Source organism: Calliphora vicina, chromosome 1 (genome assembly GCF_958450345.1).
Source record: "Calliphora vicina chromosome 1, idCalVici1.1, whole genome shotgun sequence".
NCBI classification, from domain to species: domain Eukaryota; kingdom Metazoa; phylum Arthropoda; class Insecta; order Diptera; family Calliphoridae; genus Calliphora; species Calliphora vicina.
This window is the reverse complement of record NC_088780.1, coordinates 136,511,139-136,533,768: the sequence shown is the minus strand read 5'-3', so window position 1 is coordinate 136,533,768 and position 22,630 is coordinate 136,511,139. Positions and strand designations below refer to the sequence as shown.

General features: G+C 28.7%; 2 protein-coding genes across 3 annotated transcripts in view; one reads left to right on the top strand and one right to left on the bottom strand.

Annotated features, from left to right (window-relative positions):
• Positions 1-14,318, bottom strand: part of larp (La related protein) — a 60,147-nt gene extending 45,829 nt beyond the window's left edge. The window contains exon 1 of one of the 2 annotated variants that reach the window (XM_065515950.1): positions 13,201-14,318. In XM_065515950.1, coding sequence (XP_065372022.1) covers positions 13,201-14,097 — 897 coding nt within the window. In that variant the 5' untranslated portion in view covers positions 14,098-14,318. Of the gene's footprint in view, positions 1-4,010; positions 4,038-13,200 lie in introns of those variants that run through there. The other variant, XM_065515952.1, reaches the window with a different exon arrangement.
• A 5,515-nt stretch (positions 14,319-19,833) lies between these two features.
• Positions 19,834-22,592, top strand: LOC135963936 (glutamine--fructose-6-phosphate aminotransferase [isomerizing] 2-like). Its single transcript, XM_065515947.1, has one exon. The coding sequence runs from the start codon at positions 19,921-19,923 to the stop codon at positions 21,964-21,966; it is 2,046 nt and encodes a 681-aa protein (XP_065372019.1). The 5' UTR covers positions 19,834-19,920; the 3' UTR covers positions 21,967-22,592.
• Positions 22,593-22,630: the final 38 nt, after the last annotated feature.

Sequence of the window (22,630 nt, the reverse complement as noted above, 5' to 3'; positions counted from 1 at the left end):
ATCCGTGAACAGAACATTTTTCCAGAACTCTGGAGGCATATTTATGTGTTCTTTAGTGAATGCAATTCGTTTTTGTCTATTAACTTTTTCCGTGCTACATGGCATCTAGTTGGCCTTTTTCAATTATTACCAAACTTTGCAAATGCAAAAAGAAAATACCTATCGTAATTTTCAAATGTTTATCTATACATAAAAACCAATTTCAAATGATTACCGTTGTTACTTACGACTAAAATAGCCTGTTAAAATATATAAAGTAGTTTGTACGCAAACTTATGCGGCCAAGTGTATGTATATTTAAATACTCAGGGTAATTGAGTAGGTGGCGACTATATAGTATACATTGTATATACATCCATATGTATATTTACATATTTATGTACATTAGGGTGGCCCCAAAATTTAAGTTGCGGATGTTCCCACCTAAAATGAAAATTTGATTCATTCTAAGACTACGTTTTGAATTTTTTTCGTCCTGGGGTCAATATTTGGCGAGCTGGATCGAAGGATAAAAAGGTCCTTTTTTGAAGTTTTTTACATTTTTTCCATATTTCTTCCAAAGGATGTATATGTAAATTTGGTATCATATGAAAGGTCTTTGAGAGACGCATTCAATTGGTTAAAAGAAATTTTTAAAAAAAAATTTTAAAAATTTTCGACAAAATTTTAGTTTTTTTTAATTTTTTCATAGAATTTATTCAAATACATAGATGAAATTTCTTGATCATAAACATCATGTAATTTCACCGAAATGGTTTTTCTCGTTTTTTAAAATTCAGTCCAGTTCAATGTTTATTCAAATTTGTTTAAACCCAATTTCATCCCTATCTGTTAAGCAGTTTTTCACATGTTACTTAAAATTAACAACAACATTCCAAAGGAATAACATTAAAATAATCATTATAGCGCTATGTATAGCAAATGTTTTAGCTTAAATTTAAATATTCGCAGTGTAATAAAAGAAAAGTATAAGAATTTATACATCGATGGAAAGCTTATAAAATTTGAGTTATTTTGATGCCCATACATATACTATGAATTGAGTACAGAGATTGTCAGATAGGGATGAAATTAGGTTTAAACAAATTTGAATAAACATTGAACTGGATTGAATTTTAAAAAACGAGAAAAACCATTTCTGTGAAATTACATGATGTTTATGATCAAGAAATTTCATCTATGTATTTGAATAAATTCTATGAAAAAATTAAAAAAAAACTAAAATTTTGTCGAAAATTTTTAAAATTTTTTAATTAAAATTTCTTTTTTTAAATTTCTTTTAACCAATTGAATGCGTCTCTCAAAGACCTTTCATATGATACCAAATTTACATATACTTCCTTTGGAAGAAATATGGAAAAAATGTAAAAAACCTCAAAAAAGGACCTTTTTATCCTTTGATCCAGCTCGCCAAATATTGACCCCAGGACGAAAAAATTTCAAAACGTAGTCTTAGAATGAATCAAATTTTCATTTTAGGTGGGAACATCGATACCTTATTTTTTCTCCATACAAACGGGGCCACCCTAATGTACATATATTGCATTATTTGTCTATTATTGTATGTATGACAAACATATTGCATTCAGTCACACTTAAAGAACACATGTGTGTTACATATGTTGAGTTTGGATGTATTTGAAAGCGAATGTAAATAAAGAATTAAAAAAAATCAAGAAAATAATAGTAAGTGCATTGAACGCTGAACTGTTTATCATGAAAATTGTTTTTCATTTTTTTTTATTTTCTTATTTTAAGTATATTTATTTAAATATGCTAAGAGACAAATAATTTAAGATGATTAAATAAAAAAAAAATCAGTGAGTGTTGTTATTACAATGAAAGATAAGTGGGTGAGTGAGTGCTGTGCAGTGTTATGATTTTAACCCTCTAAGGGAACTCATGAAAATTAATTTTTGGGAACTCCCTACCCAACTGCTTACAGTATTTGTTTAATGAAACAATTGAATATTGATAAAATAAGTCATTTGGTATAATAAAAAATAAGTACCTACATATTTAAAAAGAGATTTATAAAATATGATGGATTATGACAAATTTTACAAAACAAATAAACAATGGTTTGATATTGAAACAATAAAACGCAAATAATATTTTGGAAACACAAATGTATTTCTCAAGTATTTTTCAAACATTGATAAAATTTTGAATTTTATATTTAAATACAATATGATATTAATTTCTTTTATAAAATTAGGTAGTATTTTATTAAAATTTTTTAAGAAAACTATTTTGTAGTCCCCAACATGTAAATTCAATTTTAAATAAAATTTTCCTAAATCTACATATAATCAACAATTTGCACATGTTTAAAACTGAAATACACGTTCTTTTATTCCGATTATTCATATGCTTATCAGTTACTACACTGATATGAAGGTCAAGCAAAATGATAAACCCATCAATTTATATTGAATTCATTTAAATTATTGTTTTAATTAAACAATATATAGATTACTTTATCAATAGATTTTAATTCATTAATAGCGATTAAAATATTATCAATCTTTAAGTTGAATAAAATAACAATAATATTGAAAATTAATAAGTGTATCAAGGATTAATTAATTTGCAAAAAAAATTATAAATAATCTCATCTAATCATCCAGAAAAAAAATCTGTTATTAATGATATAAATTTATATAAAAGCAACTCTTTTCCAGAAACTAATGAAATTTACTTAACATAAATTAATGTTTAATATTTTCAGAATATCTTTATATATATAATTCTTCTGTACGTGTGTTTGTAACTGAACTCTTCCTTAATGGCTGGGCCGATTTCGATAAAATTTTTTGTGTGTGTTTGATGGATGGATGCTTTAGATCCATGGTAGGCGTTCATATTGTTCAGGTTACGATGATTTTCGTCAAACAACCCGAATGTGAACAAAAGAGCGCAATAGAGCGTAAAAATACACACAATTCATTCAGTTTCTTAATGTTGTTGTGGATATTTTATTTTTTACCCAAAAGAGCACACAAATTAAATGCCTCTTTTTGCCTACCACTGGTTTAGATTCACAATTGACCTATATAGGTACAATGGGCGTGGTACCACCCATACGAAATAAACATTTATTATTGTATATCTGGAGTACTATTATAGCGGGAGGCTTCAAACTTTGTGTGAGCTATGACAGAACAACGTTTGTCGGGACAGCTAGTATGTATATATAATTAAAAAAATAAATGTCCTACAAGGTTTAAATATTAAGTTCCTGTTCATCATACCACCTGTTTGTTTAGGCATATTGAAGCAATTAAAAGCAGTTAATGACATGATGGATACATACAACATCAAGTTTTAGAACATAGTTTCATCACTACAAACAAGTTTGTTTGCATCTGTTGAATGACCCTTACAGTAAAGTTGTTTATGTATTATTTTACAATTATTTACTACTAATATTGAATACAAAACCAGATTCAAATTTTGACAACGAATAAGATTAAACAAGATATTATACATACATATCGTATACTATGCAGCATAACTATAAGATTTATTCTAAAAATATCAATTTACCAGAAAAAAATTACTTTAAGGTAATCTCACTTATGGTCAGTATTCAGAAAAAATTTGCCGAAATGCGAAACTTTTATAAATAAAAATCACAAAGGCAAGAGGTAAAAAACGATGCCGTAAAATTTGCGTGAATAAGCAGGATAATTGTTTTAGCTATTCCAATCGCTGATTTTACTTCGAGGAATCTTGTGGTTTCATTCCGAAATAAATTTTCGTTTTAATTTTTCTGAAGAAGCGAAATACAGAATTAAAACAAAGTGTATTATTGCAATAACAACACAACATTGCGCTCACTTATACTCAGTTATAACAAAAACATGTTCTGGAATACAACAAAAACCACACTGCGATTTTTAGGTCATTTAAAGGTTAATTTAAATAATTAAAGATAAAAATAGCAAATAATATAAGAAATATATAATAAAAGTTGTAATAAATAAAAAAAAAAAACAATTATTTACTTTTGTTTTCATTTTGATAAAGTTTTGTCAACGCTCTCGCTCTCTCAATTTGGTCGTTATATTTTTTTGAGGTTTCCAGAGAAACTTACACGTACATATTGTTTTATAAAAAAAAATAACTTTTAGAAAGGCAGGTTGACAAAAAAATTAAAGTCAGTGAAACAATATGGAGTTGAATTCGAAATAAACTGCGCATTTATTTATAAATAGGCATAATAACAATATCACAACAACACATTTTCACCAAATTTGTCGTACGTTAGCATTTGCTACACGCTATTTTTTGTAGTTGTAAGATTATAATTTATATCTTTTTTTTATTTTTAAATTTTGGTGGTACATATTTTTGTCAACAAGGTGTTTTTTTTATTTTTTTTTTTGGAAATCAAACACTTTATCAGCGATTTTGTTGTTTATCATTAGATAATTTGTAATAAATATATTTTTTTATAACAAAATTCTTGTGTAATTTTTTATTTAGCTTTCAAAGTATTTTTTTATTTTTCCTCCGCTTTATTTTCTTTTAAATATTTAAAATTTTTTTTCTTTTTTAAATTTGAATGTTATGTAGACGCTTTTAGTATTATCACTATTATGCTAGAGGTGTATATGGGTATGCAATACCACCAAAAAATAAATAAAATAAAAAAAAATATGTTCGTATGTACGTCTGTCTGTCTTTATTTTGGTATATATTTTTGTTTTATTAACAAAAATACTGACAAAACTAAAAGTTCAGCTAAATAAAACAAACAAGAAAAATAGCATTTATATGTATATTTTACGTATTGACGTATCTGCATGTACTACACTGTCAAATTATGGAAATTAGGAAGAGACATACAAAGTACTTATGTACTTTAAAATACGCCCATAAATTAACTATAGATTTAGACATGCCAAAACATATTAAGTTTATTGATGTGGAGAAATTTATTATTCAATTAAAGTTTTGAAATAAACTTCTTCAATATTCAAACCTCTCTATCTTAGAAAACACAAGTTTTTATGAGAGCAAAAAAACTGTTTATTTCGCTTATTTGTGAGGAATATTGACTTCGTTCTTCTACAATATATCGAGGGTTTATATTCAAATAGTGCTATAAGGAAAATCAACATTTTACAGGAGAGCGAAAAAACTGTTTTTTGTCGTTAACTATAAGATTAATAACTAAAGTTTATTTTACAATGTTATTTAAAAACGATGCCTAAATCCAACATATGTTAAGTTTTTATTAATTCCTGATATTCGCGCATATATGTTAGATAGCACTTTTTACAAGTTGAAGTTTTTTCAATTCTAACAGTGAAAAAAGCTGATATCACTATTTGAACAAAAATAAAAATGAGCTTTAATGTAAACTTTGAGGTTTTTATGTAAGTAATAGGGCTCATACACAACACCATCAATGATGTGCCATCAAGTGATTGTGCAATTAAGCACACTACACCAGCATACTGGTACAAAATTAATAATAGGAGTTTTTTCCGTATTTAAAAATAATATAAAAAATTAACAACATTCTCCAATGACTAACAATTGTAATATTCATTGATTTTTCATTAAGATGAGTTTATACCACTGGTGATGAGATCTGTACTTCTTCTCCTAACTTTTTTTTGGTCAGAATGTTGATTATTTGTAGTATGGAAATTATTAAGTTGAAAAATTTAGTGTCTTGTTAAATTTCGTACTACGAATTATACGAATAAGAAATAGTCGATAACATCAATTTAAAGAACGCATATTGACTGAATTAAATAATTTCTTGAACTCATAGAAGGTTCAAGAAATATATAAGACATTGTTACTCAAATTCTAAGCTGATATTCGAATGATTAATCTTTACCAAGTACTGTTATCTATTAAATTTATATTTTCGAAAGATTCTGACGTCAATCAAAAAGAAATAAATGATAAATATTAAAATAATAATAATATGTCACTGATAATAACATTTAGAATTATGTATCAGCCTATTGAAGTATCAAAAAGATCAAAATACTAAACAACGTTTATATGTTTCATTAATTTTAGTCATTAAATTTAAACAAATTAGTCATTTCGGTATTTCTAAATATTAATTACACAGTGATACAAAAGTGCACGAAAAAAATATGTAGAGGTTCTCATGTACCAATTCTGTTTAATTGGAGTCCAAAGAGTTTGGAATACTAATAGTTGTGATCACTTTGTTAGTATTTTTTAGTGATAAAGTTACAACTTCAAAATATAATAAATATATATGTTGGTTTGAAATCGATTTTAAATGGTTTAAAAGATACAAGTTTTATCTTTTAAACATAAAAAGATTTATGAAAATCGGATGCTGAGTTACTTTTGTAGTTTAAAGTCAATTTGATCTCCAAAAAAAATAAAATACTGTCAGCATTGTTAAAAACACAAGTGTATATTCCCTTCACCAAAGTTAAAAATTATTTCTGGTCAAAAAAAATATTTTGGTGGAAAAAAAATTTGGATGAAAAAAAATTTTGGTGAAAAAAAATAAACTGTATGAAAATAATATCAACAAAATTTGTATAAAACCAGTTTGTATGAATTACTCACAGACAAATGAGGTACAAAAAACATTTAAAGTGACTACACTATAGGTTATTTAGATATATTAAAGTGAAAATTGAATTCACGCTAGATTACATGGGATGTATAATGTAACCAATTAACTTCTCTCTGCACTACAAAGAGAACATACGTGTCAAATGACCCAAAATATATAAATTAAAAATGGCCAAGTGATCCGAAATTAGTGACAATTAATGTCTATAAGGGAAATATTGACTACTTGCTTAATTGCTGGAAAGGTTATAAAAAAAGATGAACTCGCAAGCATTTGTATGAAAAAATAACGAAAAACCCAAAAAAAATGTTATCACAAAAATTAGCATAACTCATAATATAGATTCGAATTTACTTACATATGTATTTTCATTTCATTTTCATTTATTTGTTTGTAATACAAAAAGCCTTCAAGGCCAAAAACGTATTACATCTATTTCCATAATATTATTTTAACATTATATTACATGAATATTATTTTAACAATATATTTTTTAATAAACAATTTAAATAAGCCAAAAGTATTTGTTAAACAAAACGTAAATAAAAATTAAAAGTTAGATTAAATTCATTCGAATTGAAATTGAAATGTACACCCTTGATTCTTTGATATGACGTATAAAATTTGTTTCAAGACTCCCTATTTTGGACTATTTTGGAAAGCTATTTCACAAAAATAAATCAAGTTAGAATAAAATTAAAATTTGTTGAAAAAAAAAATTAAACTTCAACGACCGAAACTCAGCCTTTTCCTAAAACTCATACCCATAGATGACAGTAGATTTATTCTAAGCTCATATCTTTAAAATAAAAAAAAAGATTATTGTAAGGTGTAACAATATATTTCGACCAAGCGAATAATGCCCGTAATTTCAGCAAAAATTATCTACGGTGTAAAATACCAAGCAAATAAAAGTACCTGACATTAAATTCAAATAAATGTATACGGTTAAAAATTAGCAAATACAGCATCGCTGTGTCAATCCGTCACATCTAAATATTGCATTTTTATTTGTTTTACTTTCACATAGTTTAACGCTGCGTTTACACATGCAAGTAGATTGATGAAAGTTGATAATACGTATTATTATCGAAAATGTCGAAAATACATCGAAATGTCTACAAGTTGCTTGAGCGTTTACACATGCAAGTAAAAGTTCATTTTGTAAATGTTAGCGAAGGAGAATGATGTCTTCAAAATGCCACAAATATAAGAATATTACAGCTAATTCGATAAATAAACCTTTTATATATCAGCATTTGTTATTTTTAAGTCCATTTGCGGCTTGAAACCAAATTTTATTATTTTTATTCATAACAATAAAGTGTTACCATGATATTCAAATATAAAAATTTCTGGGGAAAATGTTAGGTTAACAATTTTTATAGATATTAGTAACAATTTTATTTATTAAAACTAATGAAATTGCTATTTTTACGAAAACGATAAGCATTAGTGGTCATTTGTACTATTTTCTTTTACAAAAATACATAAAATAAGTTAAAAATATAATTATTATTTCACCACCTTCTGATAAATTTTTTAAAAGCTATTTATTGGCAACTCTATTTGTCATCACTTGTATGAAAGTGTCGAAAATCACTGTCCACCTAAATTCAGTAGGCAGTGAGCTGCAAGTGGCTGCATGTGTGATTGTGTTAGTGCAAAAGTATGTATGTATTGTGTTTTTCGAACTGTTACTTGCATGTGTAAACGCTAGGTAAGTCCCACTGTATTTTGATATTTAAACCACACGCCAAGGCGAATTTATACAAGGTGGAGTCAGTCAAACAGCTGATAATTTTTTTTTTCGCTTTTTGGTTCTAACAGTTGTCAAAGCTTGTTTTTATATTTAAATATCTACATATTCCAATCGTATTAACATAATATTTATTGTTTACATAAATAAGTAAAGCCCTCACTATTCAATTATCTACACTATATTAAGTTTAAATACTTATTTGTTTAATTTTTCATTTTGGTTTTTTGACATTTGTTAAGACCAATCGTTGTTTTTGTAGAACTGACACCACCTTGTATGAATTCGCCTTGCCACACGCACTCACACCAACCTACATATACCTTTCCCTCTTCATAAAACTTTATTCTATTGCGTTTTAACGAAAAATCAAAGCAGCATAAATTTGGTAAACAAATCAAAAGCAGAAAGAAGAAACGAAAAAAACCTATAAAAATAAATATAAAAAAGTGATATTTTGAAGCACACAAAAAACAAAACAAGTTGTTTTGTTTTTAGAGTTTTATTATTTCTTGTTTTATGCAAAAAAAGAAGAAAAAAACAATTAAACAAAAAAAATAAGAAAAAAAAAGTTGGTATTGTTTTGTTTATTTAAAAAACCACGTGTTGTTGTGTTTATAAAAGAGTAGTAGAAAAAAATTATTAAACAGGCCAAAAATTCGATATTTATATTGTAAATTTTAAAAGCATTTCCTTATAAATATTATGTATATATGTATTTGCCAAACTATTTGAAGGTTATTGTAAATATAGTTTATATTTAAATATATTTGTTTAAATAGCATCACTTTTAAATCATTTCTGTAATATAAATTGTTTGCTGATTTTGTTGAAAGCTGGCTGTTTTCAATATTTATACCCAATACATGAAAAAGAAATTATGCAATGTTTAGCCTGTTAATTAATTATTGCTGCTACTAGACATACAGGTGTCTATTTTTTATTTTGTTCTTTATTTTGCATGTTCTTTACACTTTTCCTTTTATTTCCTTATACTGGTGTTTATATCATCAATTTTTTTTATAAAATTATAAATAAAACAAGTAAAACACACCCTCGTTTCTTTTGCGCAAATGTTTCGCGATCTTCATCAGTCTTTAACAAACAACCAGAACAAATTGCCTCAAAAAAGAAGTGAAAGATTGAATCAGGGAGAAAAAATAAGGCTTATTATTATTGAAGTTTAGAAATAAATGTCAAGGCTGCCATTACATTGTTTTTGATTTTTAGTTAGTAACGGTGATCGAAGTAGGGAGAGTGCTACACCTATAAAATATTTAAAATCCTTTTTAATCTGTCGAGGTATGGTGCGATGTATAATGTTGCACAAATTTGTTTTCAAGATTCTGTAATTTTAATAATCTGCAATACATCACGAAGTTACTGATCACATTTGCTTCACGGACGAATCCAAACAGGTGAATGTTGAAAACGGAGCGAGAATTTGTGAACCAATTTTCTTGGAAAATACCCTTTAATATCTCAGGCGGATATTTACACCATCTTCATTTGCGCTAGATAGTGTTTGAAGAAATATTTAAGGGATACAAGTATTCTTGTGATGTCGGGTGAAATTTCAAATTCTTAAGAAATTGTTACTTAACATAAAATTTTGTACAGCCCAATTATGAATAAAAATTCTCCGGGAGTTTTTTTCCTTTTCTTATTTTTAACATTGAATTTGAATAGGAAAAATAGGAAAAAAAAAAAACCCGGGGTATTTTTATTAATAATTGGACTGGTAACAAATTCATATCATAATGACAACAATATTAGTTACAATTGGTTTATATACATTCTGATTTGAAAAAGTTTATTACAGACTTTTTTTTATTTATTTATTTATTAGTCTTTTAAGAATTTTCGGGTGCAATAAAAAACTGCCAAATAAACAAAAGTTTACCATCAAACTGATTCCAATTAAGCGGTTTCAGGCAATCATGGTTAGGAAAAAATTAAAGTTCCTCTTGATATTTGTAGAGACATTTAAACACCCGAATATTCTGACCAAAACCTAATGCAGGACTACTACAAAGTATTTACAATTGAAATCAATCTATACAAAATAAATTGTCCGCTGAACTATTGATGACAAAACGTATGTATTATTAAATTTTCAATATGTTTCGGATCCATTTTTTAATGTTGCTGAGCTGGAGGTGAAAAATCAAAAGGCTCAGAATTTGTTAATAGGTGCTCTATAAATAACGCAACTCCAGCAAAAAAAAACCCTACATTTTGTCTTTGACTGTTTAAAATTGTACAAAATTTAAAAAGCTGAAACACGTCGCTCTAATTTGCACAAATATGATACTTAAGCTTTTAAATTAGTACCCTTATTAAGGAATGTGTACACAAAGTGAATAATTTCATGAAATGATACATAAAAGATTATTTAAAAAAAAAATAAAGTTCTTCTTAACCGTTCGAGCATCCTACTGTAAAGCTGAATTCTTGGAGTGTTGTTTAGTAAGCTGTCGTAGTGTTTTGAGTGATATATTGTTGCATGTTGTACTAGTGTATTTGGTTGAGACGCCAAAATGATATATTCGTTTGGAGCTTAATTTGCGGATAGTGTGTAGACATTGATTTGGTGACTGTGATAAATATCTTTCCCGTGAATTTATCATTCTCTCTTAATCTTATCGTACATGTTTTGATTATTGTTGGAATCACTTATGATATTAGTGATTCGAGTATTGGAATTGGTTATTAGCAGGGAAACCAAAATATGCAAATGCATGTTTTTTTCTGGTGAGTCTAATGAGCACATGGATAAGATATTTACACGTTTCAGAACTATTTAAGAATTTTGGCATCGATTTGTTAGTGCATATTTTTGCATATTTTACCCTTAAATGAATATTTTTGCATATATTTGTTTTAAGAGCATATTTATGTCATATTTTTGCGTTTTTAGAGCATATTTTACTGTTTAATAGCATATTTTGACTTTAACAAAAACAAATTTTGTCTTACTTATTTTTCGCTGTTGTGTTAGAGCTTTTTACTTCCTTTGTTTATAATTCAAAATTGAAAAATAGATAGATGGCTTTTCACCAAAAAAAAAAAATTTAAAAAACAAAAAATTTTTTTTCAAATATTTATAAAAAATTAAAATTTAAAAAAAACAACTCGAAAATTTTTTTTCCCAAAAAATTAAAAAACTGAATAAAAATTTTTGTTGGCTAAAAATATTTAAATTTTTTATTTTGAAGTATTCGGCTGTGCCGAATCTTATATACCCTTTTTAAAGTTTTTACTGCATATTTAAAGCGCTTAAAACGCTTTTTTAGAGCATATTTCCGGTTTCCCTGGTTATTAGATATTCACCCCTTTGTCATATAGGTTGATCCCTCTATTGTTTATATGCATCTCTGAAGGTAGTATCAACTAATAGACTCTAAATGACTAATACTTATATATACATATATTTGATCCTATATAGTTTCTGGGTTGTACTGAGTACATTGCTTTCTCTTTGACTTGGTTGATTATTTCTGTTACACATACTATTCCGAATATTTGTTTTCCTGGCTCTAGTGGTCCCTAGTTTTTCTTATCAAGTTGCTAATTAAATCAATTAGAAAATCATTTAATGGAATTTAACTCAATTTAATTGACTTTGTTAAATTTTATTTATAATAATTTTATTTATGTAAACTATTTTTAAGCAGAAATTTATAACCGGTTATGGCCAATAGGCAAGGTTGTTGAATAAAAAATAAAAAAATTAAATTATAGTGAGACATAAATTTCGTTTTGCCTTGTAATAGACGAGTCGTAGAAGAAGTAGTAATTACTAATAATGGCTTATAAACAAGCCTCAGTTGGAGGCAAACAACATTTAAGATACCGTTAACGGTTTACTCGCTAAAATATGGATTAAAACTTCAAACATATATAATAAACTTCATATTCTAATTAGAAATGTATAATTTATTTAAAGTTGTTGTTCGCAAAAACTAATTCACTACAAAATCTAACTAAAACACTGATTATGAGATTTATTTAAAGTTTTTAACAAAACTTTTCTAAAATTGGAAATGGTTTTCCAAAATCGATACATATCTAAGAATATTTGTTGTTTTCAGAACTGGTCATGAGATTTTTAATATAATTTGTAATCAATTATCTAATGTTTATGAATAATTTGTGAAGCTTTGAAAATTGTAATTTTAACATAAAGGGGAATTTAATATCAATTTAAGAAATAATTATTTAATTCCCATATTTTATTTTAAAATTGCAACCAACATTTTAAATAATTTTAGAATATTAAATATCAAATTAAAAAATTACATTTCACATTTTTATTTAAATCAACTGCATATTATGATTCAGTTTAGCACTGAGTTTTTACAAAGTGTATGAACTTGCATTATATATTACAAGTTATGTACAAAAATATCAAAATAAATGAAACTACTGATGCTTGATATTTTAAACGTATCTGTAACTTGCGTAATAAACCAAACCGATCGATAGGTAGAAATAAGGGGCGTATAATATAAACTTAATTGAAATATTGATGTAATGAACCACGAATGTTATATGTCTTCATTCATAATTCGTATAATTTTATACATTTTAAATAATCCATGTTAATCAATAATTTTAAAAGTACAAATTCGAAGTGTCTTTATCCTATTCATCCGAAGACAGTATTAATTCATAAAAATGTTGTAAATAGAATTGGATAATTATGAAATAAAAAATTCTAATTTATTTTAAAATTACGTTTTGATTTTTTGTTAATTTCTTAAGAAATACATTAAGAATATTAGGATTAAACATTACAAATATGTACATATAAATAAAATATTAATTAAAAAAATCAATTTTCACTTACCTTCCAAGCATTCACCTTTGGTGGTGGAGCAGCAACAAATTTTTTGGGTTGTGTGGGATTAGCAGCAACTGTAGTGGCAGTGCCAGAAGTTTGAGCTTGAGTTTCACCATCACCTGTTTTCGCTTCATTACCGCTGCTAGCATTTTCAGCACTAGCACTGGGTGAAGTATCTTTGCGATCTTTGGGTTGTGATTTATTGCCGCCAGCAGCTGATTTACGAGGACTACCACCACGTTGTTGTCGTTGGCGTGATGGAAATTTACGTTCACCGTCTTTATCAGTAGATGTTCCAGCGACAGCACCAGCATTACCTCCATTACCATTACCACCATTGCCACGACGTTGAACATTGCCAGACTTTTGATTACCAGAAGATTGATTAGCCGTAGGATGAACATTACCACCGGCACCGCCAGCTCCATTTTTGCCATCGCGAGGTTTGTCTTTACGTGCCTTTTTACGATCGCGGCGATGATGGGAAACCACTGGTACAAAATCGCCATTATCGTCGACTTCGGAGGAATTCTCAGCAGTTGTGTCGGCATTGGCTGCCGCACGCTTTTCACCAGCCACATTGGCTGCTGGTACGACTTCATCAGCTGCTGCGGCTACTTCATCGCTCCACGATTTCAAAGTTTTAACACCAGACTGATTATCCTTATTATTGTCGTTATTTTCCGACTTGCTAGGATTGGCCGTAGTAGCGGTTTTAGTTTCTACAGCAGCGACAGTAGTAGCTGTTGCTGCTGGAACTCCTTTCTTGCTTTCAAGATTTTGCAAAACATTTGCATAGGAGTTGGTGGTTGAACCACCAGCAGCAGCAGCAGGAGACGTAGCAGCTGCAGTAGGGGCCACAGCAGCAGCTACTGCTGTGGAAGTTTCTTCCTTGGATGCCATAACTGAGATTGGTAGTTTCTGGTCCTGTCTTCCAGAGTACAATAACGTCTCGAGCGTTATTTACTCCAGAATTGAGAAAGTAGACGTGTTGGAAACTCTTTGGTGCTTCCTTGCCCACTGAAAACAATCACAAATTGTTTGACTCACTGACACGGACTGTACAATGTGCTCTGCAGTACTTTTAAATGTAACAAAACTCCAAAAGATTATAAAAATCCAAACTGAAAAATACAGAAATAAAAAATATAAATTAGTTTCCTCAATTATACATATATCAATAGTACATACTGAACAGCTACAAGAACACTAGTGCTAAGTGCTCCAAAAGACCGTAGTTTCGTTAAAATTATGCACTACCTGAGAAGGGAGGTGTCTTCCAATCTTATTGTCTATTTCAATCTTAACATGTTTGTTTTTATTTTTCTGCGGAATTCTACTTCTTAGTTTTTCCTGTATTCTTTTAACTAAGAGTATTTTATTTGACTAGATTTCATCATTTATTTGATTTATTTTTTTGTAGTGGTCGGTCGATTGTAGGTTGGTTCAAATTTTCTTTGCTACCTTTCCTTTTCCTCTGTGCTTTATTTTTTCTAGTCTTTTGTGGTTTTAATTATTAGCAGAACTACTTATTTTTTTCAAGTTGACATTTTAAACTTTCAAACGTGTATCACAATTATTTTCAGTTTTTTTATTAAACTGCAACAAATTACAATATTTCACTATAATTTTCATTGATTTTTTATACAACAAAAAAATTCGTTATGATTTTTTAAGAACTTTGTCGTAATAATGTGTGTGTGATTGAATTTGAGGCTTTTGCTTTGCTTTTTAGTTTTTCTTTTGAATTCCTTTTATTCGAGTTGTTGTACGTATGATGTGATGTGAAGAAGAAGATGTGAGGTTAGAATTCAACTTTTGTCTATTCTCTTTCATACCCCATACTGACTTATAAGAAAATGGTAAGAAAGAAACACACACAATAAAAACATAATAAAACATTTGCTCAGCTGTTTTCGAAAAATTGGGGAAATCGAAATCATTGTCAGGGTTGCATTTTCATAACGGCTTTTTGGACAAATTGACCATCACAGTGTAACGTTTCATTAAATAATGTATTTAAATAGTATTTACTTGAATTGAAATAAAGTAGTTCGTAGCTGCCGTGAGACCTATACTATGGAATTTTGTAGGATTTTGATTATAACGCCGACTAATATAAATACTGCATTTACTTAAACCTAAATTGTATGTCTAGAATATTGTATTCATATGTATATGAGCGAAGAAATAAGAAAAATTACAAAAATAAATAAGACTTGACAATTCGTAGTTCTCAATTGATCTATAGTTTTATTTGCATATTATATTTAGCTTTCCTAAAGACTTTGGCAAAGGTTTACAGATGATCTGGCCTAAGCAACCAGTAAAATGCGGATAGGAACTAAATTATACCCCAACAATAAATTTCAGTGAATATGTCATTAAAACTAAATCTAAAAAAATATATATTTTATCTATGTTATAATAACAAAAAAAGTTTATCATGAGAGTGATAATGTTGTCCAAATTAAATTCATTTTTTAAGTAAACATTAAATGAAAATTTAAATAATAACAACAGTCAAAGAAATCTGCGACTCAATTTGTCTTGATTTGGTCGAGAGTTCTTAACAGATTTTCGACAACAACCGAAATGTTTGAAGTCATAGAAATCGTAGTACGTACATTATGTTTTAAAACATAAAGGTTGAAAAAATTAGTTGCTAGTAAAATTTGTAGATCTGAAAACATTGAGCAAAATGTAAAATGTCGGAATGTAGTATTAAAATCATTTATAGTCTAAGTAGGTATGTCCTGACAGGCTTTTATAAAATACGTTTATTTAAAACGTTGATTTTATTTATACAATAGTATTTATACAATATTAATTTTTGAACAATTAAATGTTTATTAATTCAAATCTAACGCTAATTGATAAACATTATTTTTCATTAAATTTGTGTTGTTTTTAATCATTTACAAAGTGAATGAAAAAAAAAATCAAAAGCTGTTTTGAATAGATTTGATGAAAGAAAAATTTAATGATTCAATAAATTTTATTAAGCTATTTGGCATAAATCAAGATCATCGAAACAGCTTGCATTTTAATAATTTGTTTGGTGTGTATAGCTCTCATAATTATAAATTTAAAGTCAATATATATAATAGTAAATTTCTCATGTATTTTGAATAGTGCTTCAAAATATCTTTAATATGATATATAATATGTAACTATTTATTAATATTGTACTGCGGCAAATTTTGATACACAGAAAAAGTAATTTTAGCGAAGCCGGTGATCGATACACCCCAGAGTCGGCTACACAGAAATTATAAAAATATAAACTGTTGGGTGGATCTTGATTTGTTCCCAATAATCAAAAGTCAATTCCGTGGCTGCGAGAATATTCAACGATTTTGAGCACAGATGCGATGAATTCGTCTAAAGTTCTATAAAAGTTATGGATAATATTTATTCATATTTCTAACTTAACACCAACTATAATTTGTATAAATAAATCTACAGGATATTAAACCAATCAATCTTTTCTGTTTTCACACAAATTTTATTTCCTTTTCCTGTTAAAACACTGTACCCAAATATGCAACCAAGTGCATAAATTTGGATAAAGCAACAATGGATAACAGCTGATAAGCCATACAAAATCAGGAGAAATTTCGAAAATTTTAAATTCCAACTTGAATTAATATAAAAAACTTAATAATTTTCTTATGCGAATATGTATTTATTTCACAATAATGCTCACATTACGATCATATTCTATCAGCATGTTCCATTTTTATGTTAAGATTTTCACGAAACAACACTTTTGAAAAACAACAACACAACTGTAACTAAAAATGATACAACAATACTCACCAACAATAAATCCAAAGGAAAAGAGGGGAATAATAGAAATTAAATTTTGGTAAAAGAAAATTCAAAAAACAAGTTTCTTTTTTTATGTTATTAATTCACGGTTAGTACAATTTTTTTTTGCTTTCTTATTTTTGCTTTCTTACAAAAAAACTTCCTCAATCACTTTTTTATTACGCTGTTGCTTTTAAAAAATATATTATATATTCTTGTTTTTGTTTTCGTTTCTTTTATTTCACCTTTTGCACAGATTCTCCGTTTAGTTCGAATTTGAAATAAAAACAACAACAACGCTGTGTTTTAACGTTACACGAATCCGTGGAGGGGTAATTTTATGTGCGAACGAATGAAAATATGTAGCAACCAATACGTAATTTGACAAGTCGAAGAATGTCAAAAAGAAACTTGACGATAAAAACGAATTGTGGAAGAAAAGGAAAAAAATTATATTTTTTTTCGTTTTGCGTTTGTCAGAAAAATCTTTGAAGTGATTTTATGCACTTTGTGTCACGATTTTGCACTGATCTTTTATTGAAAATTATCACTGCGATATTTAGATGTCACTTTTGCACACTTTCACAACACTTTTCACCATATTTCAGTGTAAATTTTTAGAAAATCTCGTGCGACCGAGAAGACATGTGGTTTTTGCCGTTGGTAGAAACTTCGAAAAGAACGATGACATTTCTGAACACTTTAATGACCGGGAAAAACGTGAGAGGGGAATATGGCAACCGCGTGTTTCTTTTGTTTCTTTTTCTAGTTACAACTTGTATTCCTACATAATATAGAGAAATATCCAAAATGTCTTGGTGCTTTTCTTTTATAAAAACATCAATAATTGCAAGAGAATTGAAACAAATTTAGCTTTTATTTATTGTTTTTAGTAGCTTGTATTATTTGTTTTGTTTTAGTTAAAATAGTGACCATATTTGGTAGTTTACAAATAATTGGTAAATGCAACTCTGAATTGTTTTCGAAGTTCACTTGAGAAAGCCAAAGAAATAAAAGACAAAAAAGACAATTAAACGGAAGTTAAAAACTTCGAAAAAACGATCATTTTTAAAATGTATTGTAAAATGCGAGCGATATTTTAATTCAAAAGTATTTTAGATTATTACTATAATAATAATTTAAATAATATATAAGTGTATATTATTAAGATAAGAATTTCAAAAGTTTATAAAATAAGTTTTATATGTTGATTTTGTTTTATAAACCTATAAATTTAACATTTCGTTTGAACTGAGTAATACAAAACGTTCCCATGATTTTTTTATCCTTTAACGATATTCTCGTTTAAATTAAATTGAAAAATATATAAATCTCCGTAAATACATTTGTTTACTTTTTTACTTTTTCAAATATCAATTTGCATCATTTTTGGTTTTAAATCTCATTTTGATATATAAAAGTCTTGTAAACTTTTATAATATATTTTAGTAAAATAATATGAATTGTTATCGTTAGGTCTATAACTTTGTACCTTTATGTTTAAATTGTCAAGTGTCGTTATGTTTATTAAAATAATAATTATAGTTTTAAGTAGGGATGTGCGATAAAACAAACATCCAGTTTAATCAATTATTCGATTAATCAAATATTTTATTATTCATGACTAATTGAATACATTTGATTATGCAAAGTTAATGAATAATTTATTAGTCAGACATTTTAACAATTTAAAATAAATTATTATTTTTTCTTGTATTCTTTTAATGAGATGCGTACATTTAATTTTTTTTTAAATATTTTAATTTTGTGGCTTATAGAGTTACTTAAAGGAAAGAAAAGGTTATTTGTTGTTGTTATTCTTTATTTCATTATTCTAAAAAATAATAAAAAATATAAAATTTTATTTTAAAACTAGTTAAGCGTGGCCGAGCTTTATATGTACAAATAAACAAAAATATTTGTGCATTCTACGGGAAATTCTAAGAAAGTTTCCTCAAGAATTCATAGGTCTAAAATCAAATCCTATTAAAAAATAAATATATTCTGAAATATCATAGGATAAAAGATTTCTCATTACGAAAAACGGAACAAATCAAGTTCTCCGTAACAGTTTATATTTTCATAATTTTTTTTCTGTTAATATTCACATTTTCTGTATTGTCGGTCTTTGGCCGGGTGAAGGGACTTTTAACTCTGGGGTGTATCGAACACCGGCTTCGCTAAAATCACTTTTTCTGTATATCAAAATTTTCTGAAGTACTGTCATATAAATTCAAAATGGAATATTTGGTTCACAATATTAATAAACTGTAACATATTATAAATGTTTTTGCTCATATCAGCGGTTCACGAAGTGGGCAGCGCAGTGGCATCGGCTCACAGTGTTGCCACCATTTGATACAACGTTGCCAAAATCTAGCTTTTCTATCGGTGTATTTACTCACTTACAATAATACGGCAACATTGTGTATTATAATCTTCAACATATGGTATCTCTGCACAAATTTTGTTCTTGATTGGCAGACGTGTTTTTTCTGCAATTGTTTACACTAAAAGTAATTTGCAATTTAAATGAAAGAATCGTTAATTTATCTAAAAAGTGGGTCAGCGATCGTATATATTAAAATATCTATAGATTAAAAACTTCTTGGCGGAGAATTAACCAACCAAATTGTTTACATTAGCAGCAAGTGCCATCTCACTCTCAATTGTTTATAGAACTACAAAAACAACAATAGAACGCTAGTTTAGCAAGGGTGTTGTACCAAAAAAGGGTGGTGGTGTAGAAACAAAAACTGAATACTTTTTATCAAAAAATAATCAAGTGCATTAATAAATTGCGTTACGTGTACGTGTATTTTTAAAATTTATAATTTTCGGAGAGAGAGCTACAAGAAAAGTAAATAAATATTGTTATAATATACAGAAAACACTTGAATAATTATTTGAAAAATGTGTGGTATATTTGCTTATCTTAATTACTTGACACCAAAAACACGTCATGAAGTGTTAGATTTGTTGGTCAATGGTTTAAAGCGTTTGGAGTACAGAGGTTACGATTCGACTGGTGTGGCCATAGATGCCATTGGTGATCACAATGACATTATGATGGTCAAGAGAAGTGGCAAAGTAAAGGTTTTAGAAGATGCAATCAATGAACTGTGTGCCGCCGAAGATTATTCAGCGCCCTTGAATACGCATGTTGGTATTGCGCACACCAGATGGGCCACCCATGGTGTGCCTTCCGAAGTCAATTCACATCCTCAACGTTCTGATATGGACAATAGTTTTGTGGTGGTCCACAATGGCATTATAACTAATTACAAGGATGTAAAAACTTTGCTGGAGAAGAGGGGTTACATATTTGAGTCTGAAACCGATACTGAAGTCATAGCCAAATTGGTTCATCATTTGTGGCAACAACATCCTTCGTACACGTTCCGTGAACTGGTAGAACAGACCATACAACAGCTGGAGGGTGCCTTTGCTATAGCCTTTAAGTCACGACACTTTCCTGGTGAATGTGTTGCTTCTCGTCGTGGCTCCCCTTTGTTGGTGGGCATAAAAACCAAAACCCGTTTGGCCACCGATCACATTCCCATACTGTATGCCAAAGACCATCGTCCCATGGGTCATGGTGGACTGCAACCTGTATTGCCTTTAGTGTCACGCACGGAGAGTCATTCGGAATTTATGCCTTTAGAAGATACAGAAGTGGAATATTTCTTTGCCTCTGATGCCTCAGCCATAATTGAGCATACAAATCGTGTTATTTACTTGGAAGATGATGATGTGGCTGCCGTTAAGGATGGCGCATTAAGTATACATCGTTTAAAACGTTGTTTAGATGATCCACATGCTCGTGAAATTACCACCCTAAAGACGGAAATACAGCAGATAATGAAGGGCAACTATGACTACTTTATGTTGAAAGAAATTTATGAACAACCCGAGTCAGTGGTGAATACCATGAGGGGTAGAGTACGTTTCGACAATCACACAATAGTCTTGGGTGGAATTAAGGAGTATATACCGGAAATTAAAAGATGTAGACGTTTGATGCTGATTGGTTGTGGCACCTCATATCATAGTGCAGTGGCTACTAGACAGCTTTTAGAAGAATTGACCGAACTTCCCGTAATGGTGGAATTGGCATCTGATTTCTTGGATCGTCACACACCCATATTTCGCGATGATGTATGTTTCTTTATTTCTCAGTCCGGCGAAACAGCAGATACTCTAATGGCTTTGAGGTATTGTAAGCAGCGTGGTGCCTTAATTGTAGGCATAACTAATACAGTTGGTAGTAGTATATGTCGGGAATCTCATTGTGGCGTTCATATTAATGCAGGTCCAGAAATTGGTGTAGCTTCCACTAAGGCGTATACCTCACAATTCATATCCCTAGTGATGTTTGGATTGGTAATGTCGGAAGATCGCCTGTCACTACAACAAAGAAGACAAGAAATAATAACAGGTCTCTCAAATTTAGCTGAACAAACTCGAGATGTTCTGAAGCTTGACTCTAAGATTCAAGAATTGGCCAAAGACTTGTACCAGCATAAATCTCTTCTAATAATGGGACGTGGCTACAATTTTGCCACCTGTCTGGAAGGTGCCTTAAAAGTTAAAGAACTTACGTATATGCATAGTGAAGGTATATTGGCTGGTGAACTAAAACATGGTCCCTTGGCTTTGGTGGACGATGAGATGCCAGTATTGATGATTGTCTTACGTGATCCGGTTTATGTGAAGTGTATGAATGCCTTGCAACAGGTGACCTCTCGCAAAGGCCGCCCTATTATCATCTGCGAGGAAGGTGATGAAGAGACTAAATCGTTTTCTTCACGCAGTTTAGAAATACCACGAACCGTTGATTGTCTTCAAGGTATTTTGACAGTCATACCTATGCAATTGTTGTCATATCACATTGCAGTCTTAAGAGGATGCGATGTTGATTGTCCGCGTAATCTTGCCAAATCTGTAACAGTAGAATAGAAAGGAAAAGTGATTTTTTTGATATGCTATTCCAAAAATAAATAATCTAACATACATAGTTCTTAAAAGTTCAACACAAAGTTAAATAAGTTTTATTGCATTTTCAATATTTAATTTACATAAACGTTGTATTTATATTTTATTATGGCCATAAAAGAAACTTTCTAAAATTATGAATAATATCAAACAAACCAAAATTAAAGATTTAAATATAATCGACTTAAAGAACCGTGGCCTGGGCGAAAGTTAAGTTGTGCCTTTAGTTATCAACTCCTACAGAGTTACATTTCCCTTTTGTATTACTTATTATATAGCAATTGTATCTGGTATGTTTTTGCTACTACATATTTTTTAATTCCTTTAGAAAGTTTTTTATTTTATCTTCCTATTTTTTAATCTTTATTGTTATGTCTATATCATTATTGTTCATACATGATTTGTATGGTTTTATATTCAAAATTATTTTATGTATTTTTCCAAAATCTGTGCAATTCTACAATTCTATTGTAGTTATTAACTAAACTATTTCTTTCATATAACGCCATTTTATATAGTAAAATATTTTCATTTTATTACTACATATTTTTAATCACTTGACTTAGTAAAAAATAAAACAAAAATATATATTTACACGATTTTTCTTTAAATAATTTTAAAGGTAAGT

Excerpts from the sequence above, each read along its gene's own strand:
- LOC135963936 (XM_065515947.1), top strand. The coding sequence starts at position 19,921 with ATGTGTGGTATATTTGCTTATCTTAATTACTTGACACCAAAAACACGT.